Source organism: Entelurus aequoreus, linkage group LG02 (genome assembly GCF_033978785.1).
Source record: "Entelurus aequoreus isolate RoL-2023_Sb linkage group LG02, RoL_Eaeq_v1.1, whole genome shotgun sequence".
NCBI lineage: Eukaryota > Metazoa > Chordata > Actinopteri > Syngnathiformes > Syngnathidae > Entelurus > Entelurus aequoreus.
Window position 1 is genome coordinate 62,203,716 of NC_084732.1, and position 22,922 is coordinate 62,226,637.

Sequence of the window (22,922 nt, forward strand, 5' to 3'; positions counted from 1 at the left end):
ACCACGCAGTCTGATAGTTTATATATCAATGATGAAATCTTAACATTGCAACACATGCCAATACGGCCGGGTTAACATATAAAGTGTAATTTTAAATTTCCCGCGAAACTTCCGGCTGAAAACGTCTTTGGATGATGACGTATGCGCGTGACGTAACCAGTGAAACAGAAGTATCGGTACCCCATTGAATACAATACAAAATAGCTCTGTTTTCATCTCATAATTCCACAGTATTCTGGACATCTGTGTTGGTGAATCTTTTGCAATTTGTTTAATGAACAATGAAGACTGCAAAGAAGAAAGTTGTAGGTGGGATCGGTGTATTAGCGGCGGACTACAGCAACACAACCAGGAAGACTTTGACTCGAATAGCAGACGCGCTAGCCGACGCTATCCACCGACCGCACGGATGATCGTGGTGAAGTCCTTCGTCCTTCCGTCGATCGCTGGAACGCAGGTGAGCACGGGTGTTGATGAGCAGATGAGGGCTGGCTGGCGTAGGTGGAGCGCTAATGTTTTTATCATAGCTCTGTGAGGTCCCGTTACTAAGTTAGCTTCAATGGTGTCGTTAGCAACAGCATTTTTAAGCTTCGCCAAGCTCGAAAGCATTAACGGTGTATTTACATGTTCATGGTTTAATAGTATTGTTGATTTTCTGTCTATCCTTCCAGTCAGGGGTTTATGTATTTTGTTTCTATCTGCATTTTAACCCGATGCTATCACGTTAGCTCCGTAGCTAAGTTAGCTTCAATGGCGTCGTTAGCAACAGCATTTTTAAGCTTCGCCAAGCTAGAAAGCATTAACCGTGTATTTACATGTCCCTGGTTTAATAGTATTGTTGATCTTCTGTCTATCCTTCCAGTCAGGGATTTATTTATTTTGTTTCTATATGCAGTTAAGCATGATGCTATCACGTTAGCTCCGTAGCTAAAGTGTTTCGTCAATGTATTGTCGTGGAGATAAAAGTCACTGTGAATGTCCATTTCGTGTTCTCGACTCTTTTTCAAGAGGATATAGTATCCGAGGTGGTTTAAAATACAAATCTGTGATCCACAATAGAAAAAGGAGAGAGCGTGGAATCCAATGAGCCAGCTTGTACCTAAGTTACGGTCAGAGCGAAAAAAGATATGTCTTGCACTGCATTCTAGTCCTTCACTCTAACGTACCTCATCCACAAATCTTTCATCCTCGCTCAAATTAATGGGGTAATCGTTGCTTTCTCGGTCCGAATCGCTCTCGCTGCTGGTGTAAAGTTGCGAACTTTATAGTCGTTGTTCTATACTAAATCCTTTCAGCAAAAATATGGCAGTATCGCAAAATGATCAAGTATGACACATAGAATGGATCTGCTATCCCCGTTTAAATAAAAAAAATCATTTCAGTAGGCCTTTAAAAGCCATTCAGCTGCTGAGACAGAGGCTAGCTTTCCTCTTGCTAATGCCATTGCAGTGTGAGACTGAATGCAATTTAGGATGCGACTTTAAGATTTTACTGCTTATGTATAAAATACTAAACAGTCTAGCTTCATTGTATTTTGCTGATTGTATTGTACCATATTTCCCGGCAAGAAATCTGTGTTCTAAGAACTCTGGCTTATTAGTGATTCCAGAGCCCAAAAAAAGTCTGCGGGCTACAGAGCGTTTTCTATTCGGGCTCCAGTACTCTGGAAAGCCCTCCCGGTAACAGTCAGAGATGCTACCTCAGTAGAAGCATATCTGCGGTCCATTCCAAGGTTTCTTGTTGTTCCTATGGTTTGAGTTTTTTTTTGAGGGCTATGTAAGTAAACATTGATTGATTGATTGATTGATTGATTGATCGCTCCTATTAGCTGTATTGCGAGAATCCTAGAACAAGCCAAAAAATTACAAATTAGAAAGCAAAAAAATACAAAATAAAAATACATATGAACTAGTGATGCGCGGTTTGCGGACACAACCGCGGACTCCGCGGATAATCCGCGTGTCGGGCGGATGCATGATGAAAAAAATTGATTTTAAATAGATTCGGGCGGGTGGCGGTTGAACCAATTCAGAAAAAAAAAAATACATACCGTATTTTTCGGACTATAAGTCGCAGTTTTTTTCATAGTTTGGCCATGGGTGCGACGTATACTCCGGAGCGACTTATGTGTGAAATTATTAACACATTATTGTAAAATATCAAATAATATTATTTATCTCATTCGCGTCAGCGACGAAGCAAATGGCAGCCATCGTCACACACACGCCAACCAATAAGAATTTGACGGGGGAGGGTCATGGCAGAGATGCGTTGTGGGTTTTGGAATGCTAATTGCTATATGCTATACGCTACTGCCGGAGCTATTAAAATGGACCACATCAACGTTGGCGGTAACTTATAAAAACTGAGAAGGACTGAACTAAAATGGCACCGAAAAGGAAATCATATACTGCAGATTACAAGCTGGACGTAGTGAAATATGCAGCAGAAAACAGCGATCGAGCAGCCATCGTCACACACATGCCAACCAATAAGAATTCAGCGGGGGCGGGTCATGGCAGAGATGCATTGTGGGTTTTGGAATGCTAACTGCTATATGCTATACGCTACTCCCGGAGCTATTAAAATGGACAACATCAACGTTGGCGGTAACTTATAAAAACCGATAAGGACTGAACTAAAATGGCACCGAAAAGGAAATCATATACTGCAGATTACAAGCTGAACGTAGTGAAATATGCAGCAGAAAACGGCGATCGAGCAGCAGAAAGAAAGGACGCTGGGGGGGGGGGGGGGGGGGGAATTTGGCGTGACAGCTGCAGCAGTGCCTGATGAATAATTGCCTGTTTCAAAGAGTGCTGCTCGTTTTTCGTATGTGGGTAACAACATTTAACTATGTGTTTTTTGGCATGCATTGAATGTTTCTGCTGCATTGGATCAGTCTCCTTTCTGCCTTGCATCGTCTATATTAGATATATAACAACGGGTGGGTGGCGGGTGGTTGTGGTTTTGATAAAATGTTAGTTCGGGTGGATGGCGGGTGGATGACGACTTTTGTGATGCGGTTGCGGATGAAATAATTGCTTATCCGCGCATCTCTAATATGAACAATAGGCAAAATTCCAAAAGAGTGCAGTTTTGTTGTAATGTTTTTAAAGTTTTTTTTTTCACACATGAAAAGCTCTAATAACATTAAACAGCCCTTCCAAGAATTTGCAATTGCGCAAACTCAACCTTACTTACTTAGACTTAGTTCCTCCCATTCCTGTTGGAACATTGGGCGTCGAGTCCCCTCCATTTGTTCCGTCACTGGCGACCCTTCTTGCTCCATGCCAGCTGACTCCCATCTCTCTCAGGTCTTCCTTGGCTGTTTGTCTCCACGTCTTCTTTGGCCGTCCTCTCTTCCTCTTTCCCCCTTCTGGCACCCAGTCCATTGCCACACTTGCCGGTCTCTCTTTTGGCAGTCGGAGTACGTGTCCAGCCATGCTCCTTCTCATGTCAGAGACTATGTCAGACAATGGTGCTACCAATGCCCTTCTCATCACCTCTTCATTGGTGATGTGGTCTCTCCATGAGATCCTCAAGATGTATCTGAGGCACCGTCGGTGGAAGACATCCAGCTTGTTAGTAATGCTTGATGTCTTCATACACGTCTCACAGGCATAGGTCACTGTAGGGATGACCACTGACATATAGAGGCGCAGCTTTGTGGACGTACTGATAGATTTTGATGACCAGATGTTCCGGAGGCGTTGGAAGACTCCTGCAGCTTTTCCGATTCTGGTCTGTACATCCTTTTCTGCGTCTCCAGTGTTTGAGATGTTGCTTCCAAGATACGTGAAGTTCTCAACATACTCTATGCCTTGTTCGCCTACGGTGAGCAGTGGAACGTTTTGGTCTTGTGCGACGGTCATGGCCTTGGTCTTCTCTTGGCTTATACCTAGGCCGACTTTTTCCCCTTGCTCATGCAGATTGTTGGTCAATTTTTGGAGTGCAGCGTAGGAATGGCTAGGCAGAGCCAAGTCGTCCGCAAAGTCCAGATCTGCCAGTCTGCCCCCTCCCCACTAAATGCCGAGGTTTGCTCCGACGACAGACTTCCTCATGACAAAGTCTATGACAATGATGAACAGTAAGGGAGACAAGATGCAACCCTGTCTTACCCCGGTCACAATGTCAAAGTCGTCGGTTGTCCTGTTGGTGGTTTTCACTCGACAGGTGGAGTTGTGGTACAGGGCTCTGAAGATGTTGACGTACTTTGATGGTATACCGTATAGCTGGAGGATCTGCCACAGTGATTCCCGGTGGATGCTGCCGAAGGCTTTCTTGAAATCGATGTAATTGATGATGAGGGGTGTCTGGAGTTCTTGGCACTGTTCTATGATGTTGCGAAGAGTGAAGATCTGTTCCGCGCAGGACCTTCCCTTTCGGAAGCCGGCTTGCTCTTCCCTTAAGATGTTATCTACCTCGTCTTTTAGGCGTTGGAGCAGCACACTACAGAAAACCTTGCCTGGGATCGACAGTAGTGTGATGCCCCGCCAGTTGTTGCAGTCTGCGATGTTTCCCTTCTTTGGCAGCGTCAATATAACCCCCCGTCTCCAGTCGGCAGGGACCTCTTCGGCATGCCAGATCAAGTTGAACGGGTGCGTGAGGCTTTCCACGACCACCTCTTGACCGTGCTTCAGCAATTCAGCAGATACCTCGTCGAGTCCTGGTGCCTTGCTGTTCTTGAGGCTCTTGATTGCTTGGGCAACCTCGGTCCTGGTTATCTCTGCAAACTCAACCACCCAAAGCAAATTATATACACGGCCTCGCAACTTAGCTCCAATGCATCGTCGTATTCGAATTTGTCTCCGAGGGGAGCGCAAAGGCTGTTTAATCAAATATCATGTTTTTTAAATTTTATTAATGAAGCTGGAACAGCAAAGGGTAATACAATAGTTCCTCTACATTGATCAAACGGAACAATTGTCATCTTCCCGCGTAGCTTAGACCTACTTCCGGTACTAATCTAAATAAAACGCTATGCGTTCTGGGTAAGGTAGAATATAAACATTAAAATTACCGCTATACATAACTTTCAACAGTTCACAAATGCTTTTAACATACGGGGGTAAATATATTGGAACATAAATGAATGTTTAAGATGGACAAACATTTTTCAACAGTAAAACATACACTGAGAATGTCTGCAACGACAGAGTAGACAGCAGACATAAAAGAAGCCTTTTGTGGTGTTTCTTTCTGTAATTATAATGACTCATTATATATATATTATGCGCTGGTGCCTCACAATAAGAAGGTTCTGGGTTCGATCTGTGTTTGCATGTTCTCTCCATGACTGCATGGGTTTCCTCTGGCTTCCTCCCACCTCCAAAGACATGCACATGGGGATAGGTTGATTGGCAAAACTAAATTGGCCCTAGTGTGTGAATGTGAATGTTGTCTATCTGTGTTGGCCCTGCAATGAAGTGGCAACTTGTCCAGGGCGCACCCTGCCTTCCGCCCGAATTAAACTGGGATAGGCTCCAGCACCTGCGTGATCCCGAGAGGGTTAAGCGGTAGAAAATGGATGGATGGCTATATCAGTTATAATTAATCATAATTAAAAATAAAACAGTAAAATGAGAGTTGACAATGAGCTCTGAGTATATGCTTTTACTGCCATCTAGTGTCTACATTTAAAATGTGTGTCGTACAAAATAAGTAAAATATCAATATTATAAATTGTTATCCAATGAAGGGGCTTTTTGCTGTGCAATTTTCCTGTGCTTTTTGAATTTAAGGTACAAGGAACACTTAAAACATTGTTAACAATGTTGTTTCTAAACTCTGAAAATGTTGCTGCAAATTCAGCCATCTTAGGCTGCGACCATCACAAAAAAGCCTGTGAAATTCTGGAGAGTGTGAATAAAATCCCAATAGCACGACTGTTTTAATTGACATTTTTTAATAGTTTTTTTTTTCAAGTTACAAAAACCCTGAACAAAACAAACTTAATTGTTTATGGCACAAACCAGTCGTGGTATTTTGATATTTGCAATGACATGGGTGTGGAGCTTAACCAAGGTCAGCAAGCAGTTATGGCAAAAGGGTAACCTGTGATGCTGACCATAAAGCTAAAAGTAATATATTGCAGTCTGATATTGTATAGCTGAAAGGTATAAAATACAATACACATCGCAAAATCAGCTCCATTTAGATGGTAAAAGAGATTTACCTCGTAGGCACAAGCTAATCCTTCAGCTTCATGTTTTTTAATCATGTCATGCGTTAATAATGAGTACATAATTTTTTGGTTTTACTGTACAAGAGCTGACTTATTCATACACTTGTAAATAAAGTAAGCCATGTTTTGTTCTACCTACATGAGATGTTGTAAAAAGGTCATTTGATTTCACTTTTATTTAATGATCAGCATCTTGAAGTGTAGCCTGTACAGTTATTAAAGAGTTAATGATGACAATATTTTAACACCGATACAAATTATTACAATTATAATTTTGAAATTGGAACACATTGGAGGTGCTGTATGTGTCGTGGAACCAATTGTGGTGGATTTTGGTTTACGTGTTCCACACTGTAGAACATGCACGTGCACAGACATTTTGGGGGAATTTTCACAATAACTCAAATATGTGCCCCGTCAAATGTAAAAACATATTGGGGGGGAATTGACAGAGTAATTTGTATTCCCTATCAATGAAGAAAGAAAAAAGAACTCCAGTATGAAGGGCACTTTTCTCACGCAAGGCAAAAGGCCGGGTGTTTGAGCACCACCACGGGTCCAGCTGGGCATGTGTGTGCGGAATGAGGGCTTACTCACGTTTTATTGTCCAAGAATTTTTATACCAATGTATTACTGTAATTTCCCTGATTTTGTGGACTATTTTCTTTCAGCGGTTAATTAAATGTTGATGTTAAGATGGTTTGGAGTCTTTCCATTTGATTAATTATGAATTGTGTCAGTTATCATGAAGAATTTGCTAGAGCGATCGCATTCTATAGTTATTTTCAGACATTGCGTGCATGCACATGGAATCGTGCCGACTGTGCGCAGATCAGTGCACCTGCATTGTGGGTACGGGCTAAAATCCATTTGTGGATTTCAAAAAATGTTAAAAGGCATATGTATTAATAAATATAATAACATAATGAGGCAATTACACTTTTACCTGAGATCCTCATTTCCCAACGTTTTAGGCAGACATTAGAGATTGTAAAAAGAACAAAAAGGGGATGAACGCCAATCAACATTAGTCGCATGGTTGGTCTACCTGTCTGACATCAATTTAAGTGAAAGTTCCAACTTTTGCTGAAAATGTACTTACAAGGCATCAGTGGAGCACAATTTTCCTGCATGAAAATCTGTAGGATTGCAACTTTTTGAAAATGGATCATGATGGGGACAAAAACGGATACTTTCAGTGGCTGTTACGCTTGATCAAATCAAAGGTTTTTAGTGTCCTGTGATGGCCTAATGAACACCAGATGTGGTTGACATGCAGGCTACAATGTGTTTATCTCAACAGTTTGGGCCACAGAGCAGAGTTCCTCCTCCTGTACGATCATCAGCTCTTCTACAGTCTGCTGTTCTTGGACCACAATGCATTGCTCAACACCTTCTGATATTACCACCTTTACCAGCTTCTGTCCTGCTCCTGAATGCAAGCTGTCTGACGTGAGGAACAGGGGATCGTAGCTGTGTGTAGTCACATGGTCCGTGTGAACATACACTGTGTGCTGGGTGTCACTTGAAGCCTCTCCATCTTGCCCCTCGGCTGTTGAAATTTCAAATCTTCTCACTACATTCTCTGCGTCATTTTCATTCTTCTTTACCCGTACTTTTCTCTGCATTGGTTCATCTCCTTGAGGGACTGAGTTTTTCTTGGGTCTGCCTTTGACTGGCTTTGGATGAGTAAAACTTTCCGCTGTTAATTCTTTCAGAGCTGGTTCTGTCACCTCCTGTGTTTTCCAATGTGACTGATGCTGCGCTTGGTGCCTCAATAAACTTTGTCTTAGAGAGTAGGAGGCACCGCAGTGACAGCTGTGTGGCTTCTCTGTCAAGTGAGAAGATTTGATGTGTCTTCTCAGTTTGGTGGCCATTGTGTAGCCTAGTCCAAAAAACAGGCAAAAAGACAATGACAAAAAGATTTAGTAGAATAAAAAAGACTTGGTGAGAACTATACAGTGGAACCTCGTTTTACAAACATCTCATTTAACAAACTTTTCGGTTTACAAACCAGACCAAATAAAATGATGCTTTGGTGTACAAAGCTTGTTTCGTGTACGGACGTTTCATCCACCAATTGTGTGCCTCGCAGCCCAGTCATTTTGTGTCTGGGAGCGTTGCCATTGTGGGCGGCCTAAACGATCGCCGGTGCTCATTCAGTCAGCACTGGGTTGTTTTTATGGTGCGTTGCCTTGGTACTGGGAAGTCGAAATTTCCAGTTCCTAGTTGGAAATTTCAGCTGGAACGCTCCAACAATAATAGAAACTTCTGTAATATCCGTTATTACCATGCACTTCTGACTATTACTGTAGCATTAAATCAGCCATATAGGATGTATTGCTGGACATTTATATATGGCTATGTTACTGTAGTGTAAATTACTTTTTTTCATGTGTTTTTTATGTTCTACTTAGCTAGCAATAGCATGTGTGTTTTCTCTTCATTCACCGTGTTTGAAGGTTGCAGAAGGAGTAGGGGTGTAGCGATTGATCGATATATTGATTTACAGTCCTAAATTTCAAGTATATCAATCTGTGCTCAGCAAGTTTGCCTTCTGGAAGATAGGTATCGATCCAAGATCGTTTCAAAAAGGAAACGATCGATTTTATCAATTTAATGATAAGAACATTAAACGTTAAGTCATCAAAACAAAAATGCCCTACGGTGGTCGCAAAAGGTCATTGCAAACGCCACAAGACAATATAATAAATTACAACACAAAAACTTTCCGCTACAGCACGGTTGCAAAAAGCCACAACAAATAAAACGACACAACACCACTTTAAGCTACAAAAGATGCGACTGACATAATGAAAGTGACAGCGGAGCAAGTTACGGCGACACACCAACTTCCGGAAAACAAAGAGAAGTCATTTCTTGAGAAACAAATAAACAAAATAAATGGATGAAGGAGGCTATGGAAACCAACACCATCAACAGGGATGAGGTGGCATACATGCCTCCGCATACCTGGGACGCTGTCCTTCATCGGCGACGCCAGGGGGGAGAACAGAAACTCTATGGCCGGGTCAGGGAACTTTATTTAGCAGGTAAATATATTTTTAAAATGTTAGTTACTGTACTTTTATTGAAAATTGCTCAAATATTGAAAATGACAGAAGAAAATGTTTCCTCTTGTTGATTCAACCTAAAATGTTGGTTGCACTTTATTCAAATAAGACGTGAATGCATTGGCCATTAATTGTTGTTTACTTGCCTTTTTTATCCATCATGTATTTATATCTAACTCCCCTGTACAAGAAATAACAGAAATACAGGAAACCTGCTATGTCCAGTATCCAGTAGTTTATTTTGTTGCTAAAAAAATACTGAATCGATTTATCATATCAAATCGTTGTTAAAATGAATCTTCACACCACTAAGAAGGTGTTCATATTTTTCATAAGTTGTTTATTTATATATAATATAAATATAGTGCAATAATAGCTTTTGCGGATGTGGCCATCTTGATTTCAAACCTCCTAACTGGAATGTTCATAACTGTGACGTCAATGCCTGCTCTGACTTTCAACGTATAATTTATTTATTTTTTTTAGCATTTTTACAGCCTTCTTTCTTTAGTTTTGTCCAAAGACAGCAATGAACAAGCGATGTATCATTTGAAACATTCAGGAAGTACCCACAGTGTTGTCGACACTGCCTCGCCGCCTCCCTTACGCAGCACGCAAAGAAAATTGACCAAAAAGGTCAAGTGGATTTTATTTTTCATTTCTAATCATTGTAGTGACCCGGCTGTTAAAGTTAATGGAGGCGTGCAATCTCAAACTGTGTGTGTGCGTCTATGTAGGCAGGGCTAGCTGTTTTGGCTTTGTTATTAAATACAACCTTGATCCACCCTCCTTCTTGTTATGTTTGTTTGATATACAGTACTATTTAGCGCTTTATATTATGTTCAAACTGTACAAATTTTTACTAAAATATGGCCTTTTTTTGAGGCTGGAATTCATTATTCATGTTTACATTGTTTCTTACGGACAAAGTTGCTTCAATATATGAACTTTTCTGTTTATTAAACATATTTCAAGAACCAATTAAGTTTGTATGTTGAGGTTTGTCTGTACTTAATGTATACCTAATTTTTGTGCCACTGACATAATAGTAACTATAAATTAAAAATAAATATGAATTTACTAGCTTGTCAGTCTGGTTACTACCGTTTACATTGGCATCTATGGTAATGAGTTTCGGTACATGTCCCGAGTACTAACAGCTTAGCAGCACATTAAGGTTGGAGCCATCCATCCATCTATTTTCTACCGCTTGTCCTTTTCGGGGTCGCGGGGGTGCTGCAGCCTATCTCAGCTGTATTCGGGCGGTAGGCACAACTGGTAAATTAGTATCAGGCCCATACAAGCGTGAGGATTTTTTTCGTTGTCTTTATGATTTAGAGTTTATGGCTTTGGTGCATAGAGGGATTGAATGCCAGCCAATAGTAGTTTTTGTTTTTTCTCTATTTATTTCACACTAATGATTATATATAATCCAAGGGGATATTTGTATTATTTTGTTAATAGTGTCATATTGTTGCATTAATAGTGTATTTATTGTTTTTGTTTCCCTTAAATATGTGCCCTGTGTTTTATTCTGGTAACAATCTTGATCAACAAATTAAAAGGCAAAATAATTTCATGTTAGTATGGGCGCTTTTTTTTACTTGCTATCAGATCAATACCAATTTTTTCAATTTCAGCTGACCGTAACAATTACTATTTAAACAAGGTATTAAACAAATGTCATATTCAGAGTTTAGCAATTATTTGTCACTTTGGCAAAGATGCATGATACCAACTGATGACGCATTTACAACACTTATTGTGTTTGGTTGTTGTTAATTAAATACTTTGCCAGGCTTAGCTAATGCTTTGTTTTTCTTTGTTGTCTCTTATCTTGAATGCAGACAGGGATTTTTTTCTTTCAAAGGCATTTGAATGCAAATTAATTATCCCCTTGTGCTCTTCTTCTGCTTTAACTCTGCTTTTCCCTATGTCTGTTTTAGTCAATATGGAAGCTGAAACAGTGTGTTCTAAGTTAAGTGCAGCATTTCAGGTAAGCAAAGCAACCATCATCAGCAGGGATCTGTAGTAACCAACCCGGAAAAACAGCCACCTCTAGCAAGTGCTTGAGGGTGATATTGTGTAAATAACGTCTTGTAAAAAGGTACAAAGAGATTTTCATTTTAAACTTTATTGCTGACCTGAACACGGGAACAGCAGCCCTGAGGTACAACCAGTGTTGGGACTAACATAATATCTAACGGCGTTAGAGTAATGCGTTACAAAGTAACGCGTTACTTTGTAACGCGTTACTGTAACGCCGTTAGTTTCGGCGGTAACTAGTAATCTAACGCGTTATTTTTTATATTCAGTAACTCAGTTACCGTTACTACATGATGCATTACTGCGTTATTTTACGTTACTTTTTATGTAGTATCGGCTAGAAACTGAAGATCTGAGTGTGTTTTATTGCAGCGCTCCGGTGGAAAAGAAGAGGCGTGCTTTGTGTGGGTGGGGGCGGGGGGGCTCTCATACCGTAGTCGAGGGGCGCAGGGGAGACGTATATGTACTAACAACCTTCACTTTACCCGGAAGAGGGTCTTTACAGCTGAGGGTGAATGACGAGCCCAGCGGTTTGTTGCAACTTTGTGACTTTATTGGACGCAGCCATCCACCAAGCTAGAGAACCTACACGCACTCACTGTTGCCGCTCCCTCACTTCTCTCGCCCACTCACTCACTGACGTCACTCACCCACATGCTGTCATATTTTAAAGGGCCACACACACACACACACATACGCTACTCTCATAACAACTAACATGACATCATGGTGAAGCCAGAAGTCGAGTGTCTTAACATTCTCACTACTTTTCTTTTGTCGAGCACAAAGAAAATAACATTTTAGTTAAATGCAAGTTGTGTCTTGGATCAAAGATCCTATCTACTTAAAGTTAAAGTGCCATTATGTTGCAGCTATTTAAAATCGTTTTGTCAATTTGTTCTGGCCTGAAATAAATTGGCCCTTTGAAACATATCTTTGTCTTTGTGTGTTGTATGTAGACCACATTGTTTGTGTGTTGTATGTAGACCACATTTTTTGTGTGTTGTATGTAGACTACATTGTTTGTGTGTTGTATGTAGACCACATTGTTTGTGTGTTGTATGTAGACCACATTGTTTGTGTGTTGTATGTAGACCAAATTGTTTGTGTGTTGTATGTAGACCACATTTTTTGTATGTTGTATGTAGACCACATTGTTTGTGTGTTGTATGTAGACCACATTGTTTGTGTGTTGTATGTAGACCACATTGTTTGTATGTTGTATGTAGACCACATTGTTTGTGTGTTGTATGTAGACCACATTGTTTGTGTGTTGTATGTAGACCACATTGTTTGTATGTTGTATGTAGACCACATTGTTTGTGTGTTGTATGTAGACCACATTGTTTGTATGTTGTATGTAGACCACATTGTTTGTGTGTTGTATGTAGACCACATTGCTTAGCAGAGTTCAGTGATGCAAATGCATGTCAAGTTGATCAACAGATGGTATTATTCTCCAGTGCAATAACAGTACTGAAATGAAGGCTAAAAGGGCATTAATGGGAGCCTTAAAAAAAAAAGGGGGGGGAGTAACTAAATAGTTACTTTTCACAGTAACGCATTACTTTTTGGTGTAAGTAACTGAGTTAGTAACTGAGTTACTTTTGAAATAAAGTAACTAGTAATTGTAACTAGTTACTGGTTTTCAGTAACTAACCCAACACTGGGTACAACACTGCTGGTGCTTTCACCGCAGTGAGCAAGTAGAAGCGCCATCGATCCCCGCGCACAAGCATGAAGCTATAAGCTATAAACCTAACGTTAATGAACAAAATTAACAAAAACCTATTTGACATAGTAACGGCTAACAAATTACTTGATAAAAACAAGCGACACGTTATGTTGTTACTTACAGCAAAAACTAATCTGGGTACTCTTAACACTGGTTATTTAGCCATAAAACACTAAGGCAACCTTAAGCACTTTGCTCGTTTTGTTTGAGATACCGGCAGCATATATGGTATATCGCCATTCGGCCAGAAAATATCAGAATATCTGTTTTGGTCTATATCGTCCAGGACTACTTGGGGATAACCTTGAATAGGGCTGGACAAATAATCTAATTTAGATTTTTATGGCTCCTCACGGCCATGAAAATACAATAATTAAAAAAAAAGATTAATGGGCCGCACGTGAAACAGATGAAGAGGGAATGAGTGAAAAAAACACCATGTCTACGAGAAGTTTGGGATCTTACCATGGTTGCTACTTTTTATTTGACACAGCGCTAGTATGACTAATCAATAATCACTAAACTTACCCAAAAAAATAAGGCATATGACTTCGACGATAACGTAAATGCTGACGGAATTATAGAATTGGCCAATAAAACAGAGATAACTGAATTACTTTTCAGGTTGACCTATGACGTCACACCAGGATTTTCGGATCCTTACAACTTGTTTTAACTGATGTCCGCTGTAATATTGGCACAGATTACAAATATTACGTCTCTAATGGCAATGCTGATGTTAAATAGCAGACAGCATTAAGAAATTATCTTCGATTCCGCTACAAACCAGACGCTACTACCAAGAATGTTGGTTTTTTTGCATGTTATTTTGTGTTCTGCATTGCTCCTGGTTTTGCAGCTATAATTGTCACAATTAGTTGTGGATTTTATTTATTTCTTACTTTTGAATGCATTAATTAGTTATTATTTTATTCATAATGTTGAAGTATTTACATTACTAGATTGTTCAAAGTGTATGTCAAAAAATTCCGTAAAGATGAAATTGTTTTTTTTATTAACAAAAATGTTTCTCATTTTGTTAGTACTGATCTGGGAACTGTTTCAAAAGTACCAATTTGGTATTAGTATCGGTTAAAATGTAAATGATACCCAAACAACTACAGCAAACCTTTGTTTATCGCTGTTAACTGGTTCTGGGCCTGACCGTGGGAAATTCATTTCTGCAAAGAAGGAATTAATAATTATGCATTTTAGATTTGTATTGGTATATTTTTAACATTGAGAGCACTGTAGACATGAAATAACATAGACATAGTTACTTTTACACTTGTTTAATCCACGTGACAATCATTGGTACTTTAACTATAGTAGACATAATAATAGAACATAGTACATATGCTGTACTGACATTAGTAGCCATAGGCTCATCTAGCGGCCTATAGTACTGTAGTAGGGATGTTTGATAATGGCTTTTTGCCGATATCCGATATGCCGATATTGTCCAACTCTTTAATTACCGATACCGATATCAACCAATACCGATATCAACCGATATATACAGTCGTGGAATTAACACATTATTATGCCTAATTTGGACAACCAGGTATGGTGAAGATAAGGTACTTTTTAAAAAAATGAATCAAATAAAATAAGATAAATAAATTAAAAACATTTTCTTGAATAAAAAAGAAAGTAAAACAATATAAAAACAGTTACATAGAAACTAGTAATTAATGAAAATTTGTAAAATTAACTGTTAAAGGTTAGTATTATTAGTGGACCAGCAGCACGCACAATCATGTGTGCTTACGGACTGTATCCCTTGCAGACTGTATTGATATATATTGATATATATTGTAGGAACCAGAATATTAATAACAGAAAGAAACAACCCTTTTGTGTGAATGAGTGTGAATGAGTGTAAATGGGGGAGGGAGGTTTTTTGGGTTGGTTCACTAATTGTAAGTGTATCTTGTGTTTATTATGTGGATTTAATTTAAAAAAACGATACTGATAATAAAAAAAACGATTCCGATAATTTCCGATATTACATTTTAACGCATTTATCGGCCGATAATATCGGCAGTATTGATATTTTTAGTTTATGTAGCCATTTTTATGTTTGAAAATGCTTAATTTGGGGGAAAATTACATAGAATTGAAAAAATCCTTGATAGAATGACGTCCCAAACTTTGAAGCACAATGTTGCAAAGGGTGACTGAGTACTGTGCCAGTTCAATGTCGGCATCTTGCCAATCTTTTTAATCAGGTACGCTTGCATTTTCCAGCTCACAAAATCACTCTGCATATCTGACCTTGCCAACTACCGGTATGTTTATGTCAGTTTGGATCATTGTCTGCCTAAGAGTATACTACTACTTACTGACCTATGTAGCTTATTTGACAATGTATTAATTTTTAATGCTTGAATTATTCTGTCATCTCACTATATCTCTGCTGGGTTTTTTTTAATTAAACCTTACGTACATTTAAAATAGTCCAGCCTAAATGATCAATATTTTCTCTAATCAGACATCTGTCCATATAAACAGGTTTTTTGAATGATTACACGGTTTCAATGTTTACGCAGCCTGCTCATCATCTGTTTTTAACTTTCCATCTGCAGCTCACTGAGTGAGATAAACAAGGATGGCTGGAGGGGAATTCACCAGCATGGGAAATGTAAAAGTTAAATTGGATTAAGTTGATGGTATATAAATGCTATACAGACACAATCATTTGTGTGTTACTATTACAGAATGTTGTCTGTCTATCTGTGTTGGCCCTGCGAATAGATAGCGACTTGCACCCGAATGCAGCTGAGATAGGCTCCAGCACTCCCTGCGACCCCGAAAAGGACAAACGGTAGAAAATGGATGGATGGATGGATATTACAGTGGAACTCGTTTAAATCGGTCCTAATCATGTCCACACGTCTGAGTCGACTAACTCACCAAGGCCTGCCTGGTCCACGGTGTTCTCTTATTAATAAAAAGTGCTGCCTTAAAGGCCTACTGAAATGAATTTTTTTATTTAAACGGGGATAGCAGATCCATTCTATGTGTCATACTTGATCATTTTGCGATATTGCCATATTTTTGCTGAAAGGATTTAGTATAGAACAACGTCGATAAAGTTAGCAACTTTTGGTCTCTGATAAAAAAAAACCTTGCCCCTACCGGAAGTAGCGTGACGTTGTCAGTTGTTCACTCCCTCATATTTTCCTATTGTTTTCAACGCAGCTAGAGCTATTGGGACCGAGAAAGCGACGATTACCCCATTAATTTGAGCGAGGATGAAAGATTCGTGGACGAGGAACGTTAGAGTGATGGACTAGAATGCAGTGAAATACTTTTTTTTTTTCGCTCTGACCGTAACTTAGGTACAAGCTGGCTCATTGGATTCCACACTCTCTCCTTTTTGTATTGTGGATCACGGATTTGTATTTTAAACCACCTAGGATACTATATCCTCTTGAAAATGAGAGTCGAGAACGCGAAATGGACATTCACAGTGCCTTTTATCTCCACAACAATACATTGACGAAGCTCTTTAGCATGAGCTAACGTGATAGCATCTGTCTCAAATGCAGATAGAAACAAAATAAATAAATCCCTGACTGGAAGGATAGACAGAAGATCAACAATACTATTAAACCATGTACATGTAACTACATGGTTAATAGATCTCAGCCTGGCAAAGCTTAACAATGCTGTTGCTAACGGCGCTAAGGCTGACTTAGCAACTTAGCAACCGGACCTCACAGAGCTATGATAAAAACATTAGCGCTCCACCTACGCCAGCCAGCCCTCATCTGCTCTGCTCATCAACACCCGTGCTCACCTGCGTTCCAGCGATCGACGGCGCGACGAAGGACTTCACCCGATCATCCGTGCGGTGGCCGGTGGGCGGCTAGCATCGGCTAGCGCGTCTGCTATCCAAGTGAGTAGTCCTTGTTGTGTTGCTACAGCCAGCCGCTAATACACTGATCCCACCTACAACGTTCTTCTTTGCAGCCTCCATTGTTCATTAAACAAATTGCAAAAGATTCACCAACACAGATGTCCAGAATACTGTGGAATTTTGAAATGAAAACAGAGCTTTTTTGTATTGTATTCAATGGGGAAGGCATACCTCTGTTCCCCGGGCTAAATCACGCCCATACGTCATCCTCTGAAGGCGATTTCAAACGGAAGTGTGGCGGGAAATTTAAAATTGCACTTTATAAGTTAACCCGGCCGTATTGGCATGTGTTGCAATGTTAAGATTTCATCATTGATATATAAACTATCAGACTGCGTGGTCGGTAGTAGTGGGTTTCAGTAGGCCTTTAAAGGGGTCATATTATGATTTTTCTAACATAAAATAACATAACATGTAACGGTGGTTCTTTGGTCAAAATTTTGCATAAATTATGTTTTACAGACCATCTTCAAACCGCATTCTGACAGTCTCTTTGGGATGCACCGTTTTGTGGTGGTCTTATTTACGTGCCTCCACATCAACTTGTTTAGTTGGTTGGTTGAAATTTATTTCAAACATGTATACAGTATCAATATGATACATCACATATTTTACATATTTTATTTTTTTCTTTACAAAGGAGTCGGAAGATGCAAGGCTTATCGGAGCCTACCCCTTTTCCAATTAATAGCAATTACTAACAGTAACAGTTTATCATAATTCTTCTTGTACTTTGTGAACACTTGTTGTTTGACCAGCCTCCTACACTGGATCATATTTGTACATTAATGTTGCAATGTTAAGATTTCATCATTGATATATAAACTATCAGACTTCGTGGTTAACGGCACCGTGTCCCCCCCCCTCTCGGTGAGCTGTGGAGTCCCCCAAGGCAGTATATTGGGACCTTTACTGTTCCTAATATACATGAACGACATGTCATCGGCATGCGACTGTGAATTGTTTTTGTTTGCGGATGACTCTGCCTTGCTGGTATCCGGCAAGGACAAGTCACAGGTGGAGAAAATCCTCAGTGCTGAGCTCTGTAGAACTTGCACCTGGCTTGCTGACAACAAGCTATCCATACACTTGGGTAAAACAGAATCCATCCTGTTTGGGTCCCACATCAAACTTAAGAAAGTCAATGACTTCACCATAAAAGTAGGTGACAATGTTATCACCAGGAAAGATGAGGTCACCTACCTAGGTTCCATTCTAGAGGCTAACCTTTCCTGTGATAAAATGGCAACCAAGGTAATCAAAAAGGTTAACCAACGAACGAGATTTCTCTACAGAATTTCCTCTCTGGTCAACAAAAGCACCTTGAGGATTCTGGCGGGAACTCTCGTTCAACCCTTTTTCGATTACGCATGCACCTCCTGGTACCCTAGCACCTCCAAAACCCTCAAATCTAAACTACAAACATCTCAGAACAAGCTAGTCAGGTTACTTCTAGACCTCCACCCCAGATCCCACCTCACTCCTACCCACTTCTCTAAAGTGGGCTGGCTCAAGGTGGAGGACAGAGTTAAACAACTTGCACTGAGCCTAGTCTATAAAATCCGCTACACCTCCCTGATACCGAAGTACATGTCAAACTACTTCCTTAACGTAAATGACCGCCATAACCACAACACCAGGGGGAGCTCCACTAACCACGTTAAACCCAGATTCCGAACTAACAAAGGTCTTAACTCATTCTCTTTCTATGCCACATCAATGTGGAATGCGCTCCCAACAGGTATAAAAGAAAGGGCATCTCTATCCTCCTTAAAAACCTGCAATAAAAGTTCACCTCCAGGCAGCTACAACCCTAAACTAACACCCTCCCCGGATTGCTAATAATCAAATGTAAACAATCAAATGCAGATACTTTTTCTTTTTCTTATGCCTTCTGATCTCTCTCTCTCTCTCTCTATGTCCACTACTTGATGTCCATATCCTTAAGTCCCCCCACCCCACCCCACCCCCCCACCCCTGATTGTAAATAATGTAAATAATTCAATGTGATTATCTTATGTGATGACTGTATTATGATGATAGTATATATGATAGTATATATCTGTATCATGAATCAATTTAAGTGGACCCCGACTTAAACAAGTTGAAAAACTTATTCGGGTGTTACCATTTAGTGGTCAATTGTACGGAATATGTACTTCACTGTGCAACCTACTAATAAAAGTCTCAATCAATCAATCAATGATTTCTTTCGTTAAGCCATTCCATTATATTATATCTAAAAATATATATATACTAAAAGTTTTGAGTGTTGTACGTGCATACAAATGTTTTGAATTAATTTTGTCTCTAAGATTATATTTTTCTTCTTTTGTTGGGAAGAATTGCTGTGCATTCTTGGGTAGCATATTATAGTTCGCTTGTGCATACCTATAGCTGTTTGCAAATGCACTAAATCGTTGAATTTCAATATTTTTGATTTAATAAATGAAAGGTTTGTATGTTCTCCATATTCAACATTATGTATTACGCTAAGTGACCTTTTTTGTAACACGGTTATTGAATTTTAGCGCTTCCATGTGGAGTCTATTGACAGATATACTATAAGTTAGGGCTGCAACAACTAATCGTTAAAATCGATTATAAAAAATAGTTGGCGATTAATTTAGTCATCGATTCGTTGGATCTATGCTATGCGCATGTGCAGAGGCAATTTTTTTTATTTTTTTTTATAAACCTTTATTTATAAACTGCAACATGTACAAACAGCTGAGAAACAATAATCAAAATAAGTATGGTGCCAGTATGCTGTTTTTTTCCAATAAAATACTGGAAAGGATAGAAATGTAGTTTGTATCTTTTATCCGATTATTAATCGATTAATCGAAATAATAATCGACAGATTAATCGATTATCAAATTAATCGTTAGTTGCAGCCCTACTATAAGTTAGAACTATTCGCTACTTTGTATTAGAATGGCAACAGTGAAGGATGCAAGAGGATAGAGAAAAAGAAGGAACTTATTGACTACGTCGGACTACAATGGCATACTCGTGCAAAAGCTCTTCAATATATGGAGATATCCGCTCATGTCCCCTATTAAAAAAACCTCACAAGTTGGGCAAAAATTACAAACAGCTCATTTGGAGGAAGTATATAGGAAGGCACGATTGTTTTATAAATACTGTATCTCTGCCATGCCTCCATGGTTTGATTTAAAAATTTAAGGAATTATGCACATCCCAAATACACAAAAACAGGTACCAACAGGTAAGAAACGTTGGTTTTGCATAATAGGACCCCTAAGTCTACATCCACATACCTGGTCCATTGCTAATGTCGAAATAAAATCTGGGACCCAAAACTGTTATTTCTATGAAAAATGGGTCAGTTTATGTTGACATGTGTTGTAGTATTGTTAACTTCCTGATTATCGTTAAGCATCATTAAAGTACAACAGCAAAATAAATACTGTTTAGTCACACCAGGGCCAACCCTAGGTAAATTGGGGCCCTAAGCAGAATTTTATGTTGACTCCTCACGCCAAACCCCATAACAGCATTTTTCATTTATGAGAAACAATTTTCATGCTTTTAAAATCTAACTTGACATATTTTTGTACTAAAACAAATTAATGGAAAAAAATTGTTCAATAACCTACATTTTAGTGCGAAATAATAAATTATATTCTTATTAGTGACGGAGCAGTAGGGAGCTTGGTATATGTTTGCTGTAAAATTTTATATGAAGCGCCCTGTCATTCATTAATTGATATCTCACATGCACTTATTCACGCAAAAACAGGAAATGCCAAAAGATTTCAGGTCCCTACACACAGAGAGTGATTTGCATATAGAGAGGAGCGACACTGAGTTACATGGTATTAAAATAAACGCACAGTGACTTCCTGTTTTGTACAAAGTAAGCTTCAAAGTAAAAGCACGGCAGTATAAACTTGTATTCCACCACAGAAACACAACACAATACAAATTATTACAATAGCACTTCTATTTGATAAGAATATTAAAAATAGGGCTGTCAAAGTTGCACGTTATCGCATGTGATTAATCACAAAAAAGCATTGCATGAATCATGTGGAAACGCAGATTCAGGAATCAGGCAATTATTTTTGACTGCACATGCTCCTTTACCTTAACCGTGGAAGTTACCTGAAAGACATCACAGGTTGTTATACGGTCAGTGATCAAGTCAATGCATACGCTAGTGCAAAGATAAGTGAGGTGTGCTCACTGATACATTTCACATGTCAAAATACACCCTGATAATTCAGATAAATTTGCAGGACTAAATAATGTGCATTCAAGTAAAACATAAACAATGTTCATGTATGACATTCTGACAAAAAAATTGCATTTGTGTCAAACCTATTGGGGTCTCTTCAAAGTTAATTAAAATTATGCAAGTAAATTCAAAAGTGTGATTAATCATATTTAAAATATTTATTGTTTTACAGCACTAATAAACACAAAGAAAACCTAAATGGAGAAAAAACATGTCAACAAACTGCTGTATGGTCAAAAATTATATACAGTATAATCGGCCATTGCCCTTATGTATCTGGCTTAAGTAAATGTGCAAGAAATAGTTTCGATTTTGGTTATGTCAACAACCGCGTTTGTTGACGTTAGTCAGCCCGGCCGAGTTGACTTAAACACGTTCCACTGTATAGTAAAATTTGGACCAGCACATTTAAAATAGTTTGAAATAGTTTTAAATAACTATTAATTGAGGTTGCTACTGTTGTTAACACATTAAGACTTGTTTGTTTTGCTCCATGCTTACTTGGCAAATCTTACTAACCTTTTCCGCAGACAATGCAACGATGGGGCCTGTCACCAGTGTGCAATCTTTCATGGGATTTGAGGGTGTGCGGGTCTCTCAAAGATTTTCCACAGTAGCTACAGAGGAAACCGCCCCTGGTGTGGGAAAACATGTGGCGACAAAGTTCGGCTTTCCGAGAGAAACTCAGGTCGCATTCGGAGCAGGGAAATGGCCTTTCTCCATTGTGAATTCGCAAATGGCTATCAAGGTTCCCTGAGAATGACACAGACAAACAATTAAAAGGCTCAGAAACACATAGTGGGTTAAACATATTTGAATTTGTTAAGGGGCAGGGGTTACAGTTGAAAGCCACTATGGGGCCAACAAAAACTGAGAGTATAAGCACTTTGATAGAGAAGGTTAGAAACAGTATTAAATTCAAATACAAATCTAACAAGGTGGTGTCTATGTTGATCTACCCTCCCTCCTTTGGTCATCGCTATCATTTCCAACAAAAGCCTTAAAATGTAGGTCAAAGTAATGTTAAATGTTAATTCATCCAGTTCATTCATCAGTTATGTGTATTTAACATTGTCTTATACAACTATAAATGTTCTCTATAAAATGTGTTTTATGTTCATATTTTTGAGTGTCTGGAACAGATTAATTGGATTTACATTTGCTTCGGTTGTCGTTTGACCTTTTGGAACAGTTTACCAACAAAAATCAAGGTACCACAGTAGTTTTTACACTATACAGTGGGACCCATTAAAGTTGTTCCTGCTTATGTCAACAGCATCAAGAATCGTTTTCTTCTTTTCATTAAAAAGTGCCTGTTAAAGTCAAAATTTACAAACGTGATTGGCCGCTTTCGTCGACATAAAATTTAAGACCCAAAGCAGGCCAGGCCAGCTTCGAGACTACCCAAAGTGTCCTGGGTCTTCTCTGTGGCCTCCTACCGGCCGGACATGCCCTAAACACCTCCCCAGGGAGGCGTCCGGGGGGCATCCTGACCAGATGCCTTAACCACCTCATCTGGCTCCTCTAGACGTGGAGGAGCAGTGACTTTACTCTGAGCTCCTCCCGAATGACAAAGCTTCTCACCCTATTTCTAAAAGAAAGTCCCGCCACCAGACGGAGGAAACTCATTTCGGTTGCTTGTAACCGTGATCTTGTCCTTTTAGTCAAAACCCAAAGCTCATGAAAATAGG

The 22,922-nt window shown here is 39.3% G+C and overlaps 1 protein-coding gene across 3 annotated transcripts in view; it reads right to left on the reverse strand.

Moving 5' to 3' along the window:
• Positions 1 to 5,910: 5,910 nt before the first annotated feature.
• Positions 5,911 to 22,922, reverse strand: part of LOC133637161 (zinc finger protein 595-like) — a 60,435-nt gene continuing 43,423 nt past the window's right edge. For all 3 annotated transcript variants that reach the window (XM_062030463.1, XM_062030462.1, XM_062030464.1), the window contains 2 exons: positions 21,751 to 21,984; positions 5,911 to 8,072 (listed from right to left, as the gene is read on the reverse strand). In XM_062030463.1, the coding sequence (XP_061886447.1) occupies positions 7,468 to 8,072; positions 21,751 to 21,984 (839 nt within the window). In that variant the 3' untranslated portion in view covers positions 5,911 to 7,467. The remainder of the gene's footprint in view (positions 8,073 to 21,750; positions 21,985 to 22,922) is intronic.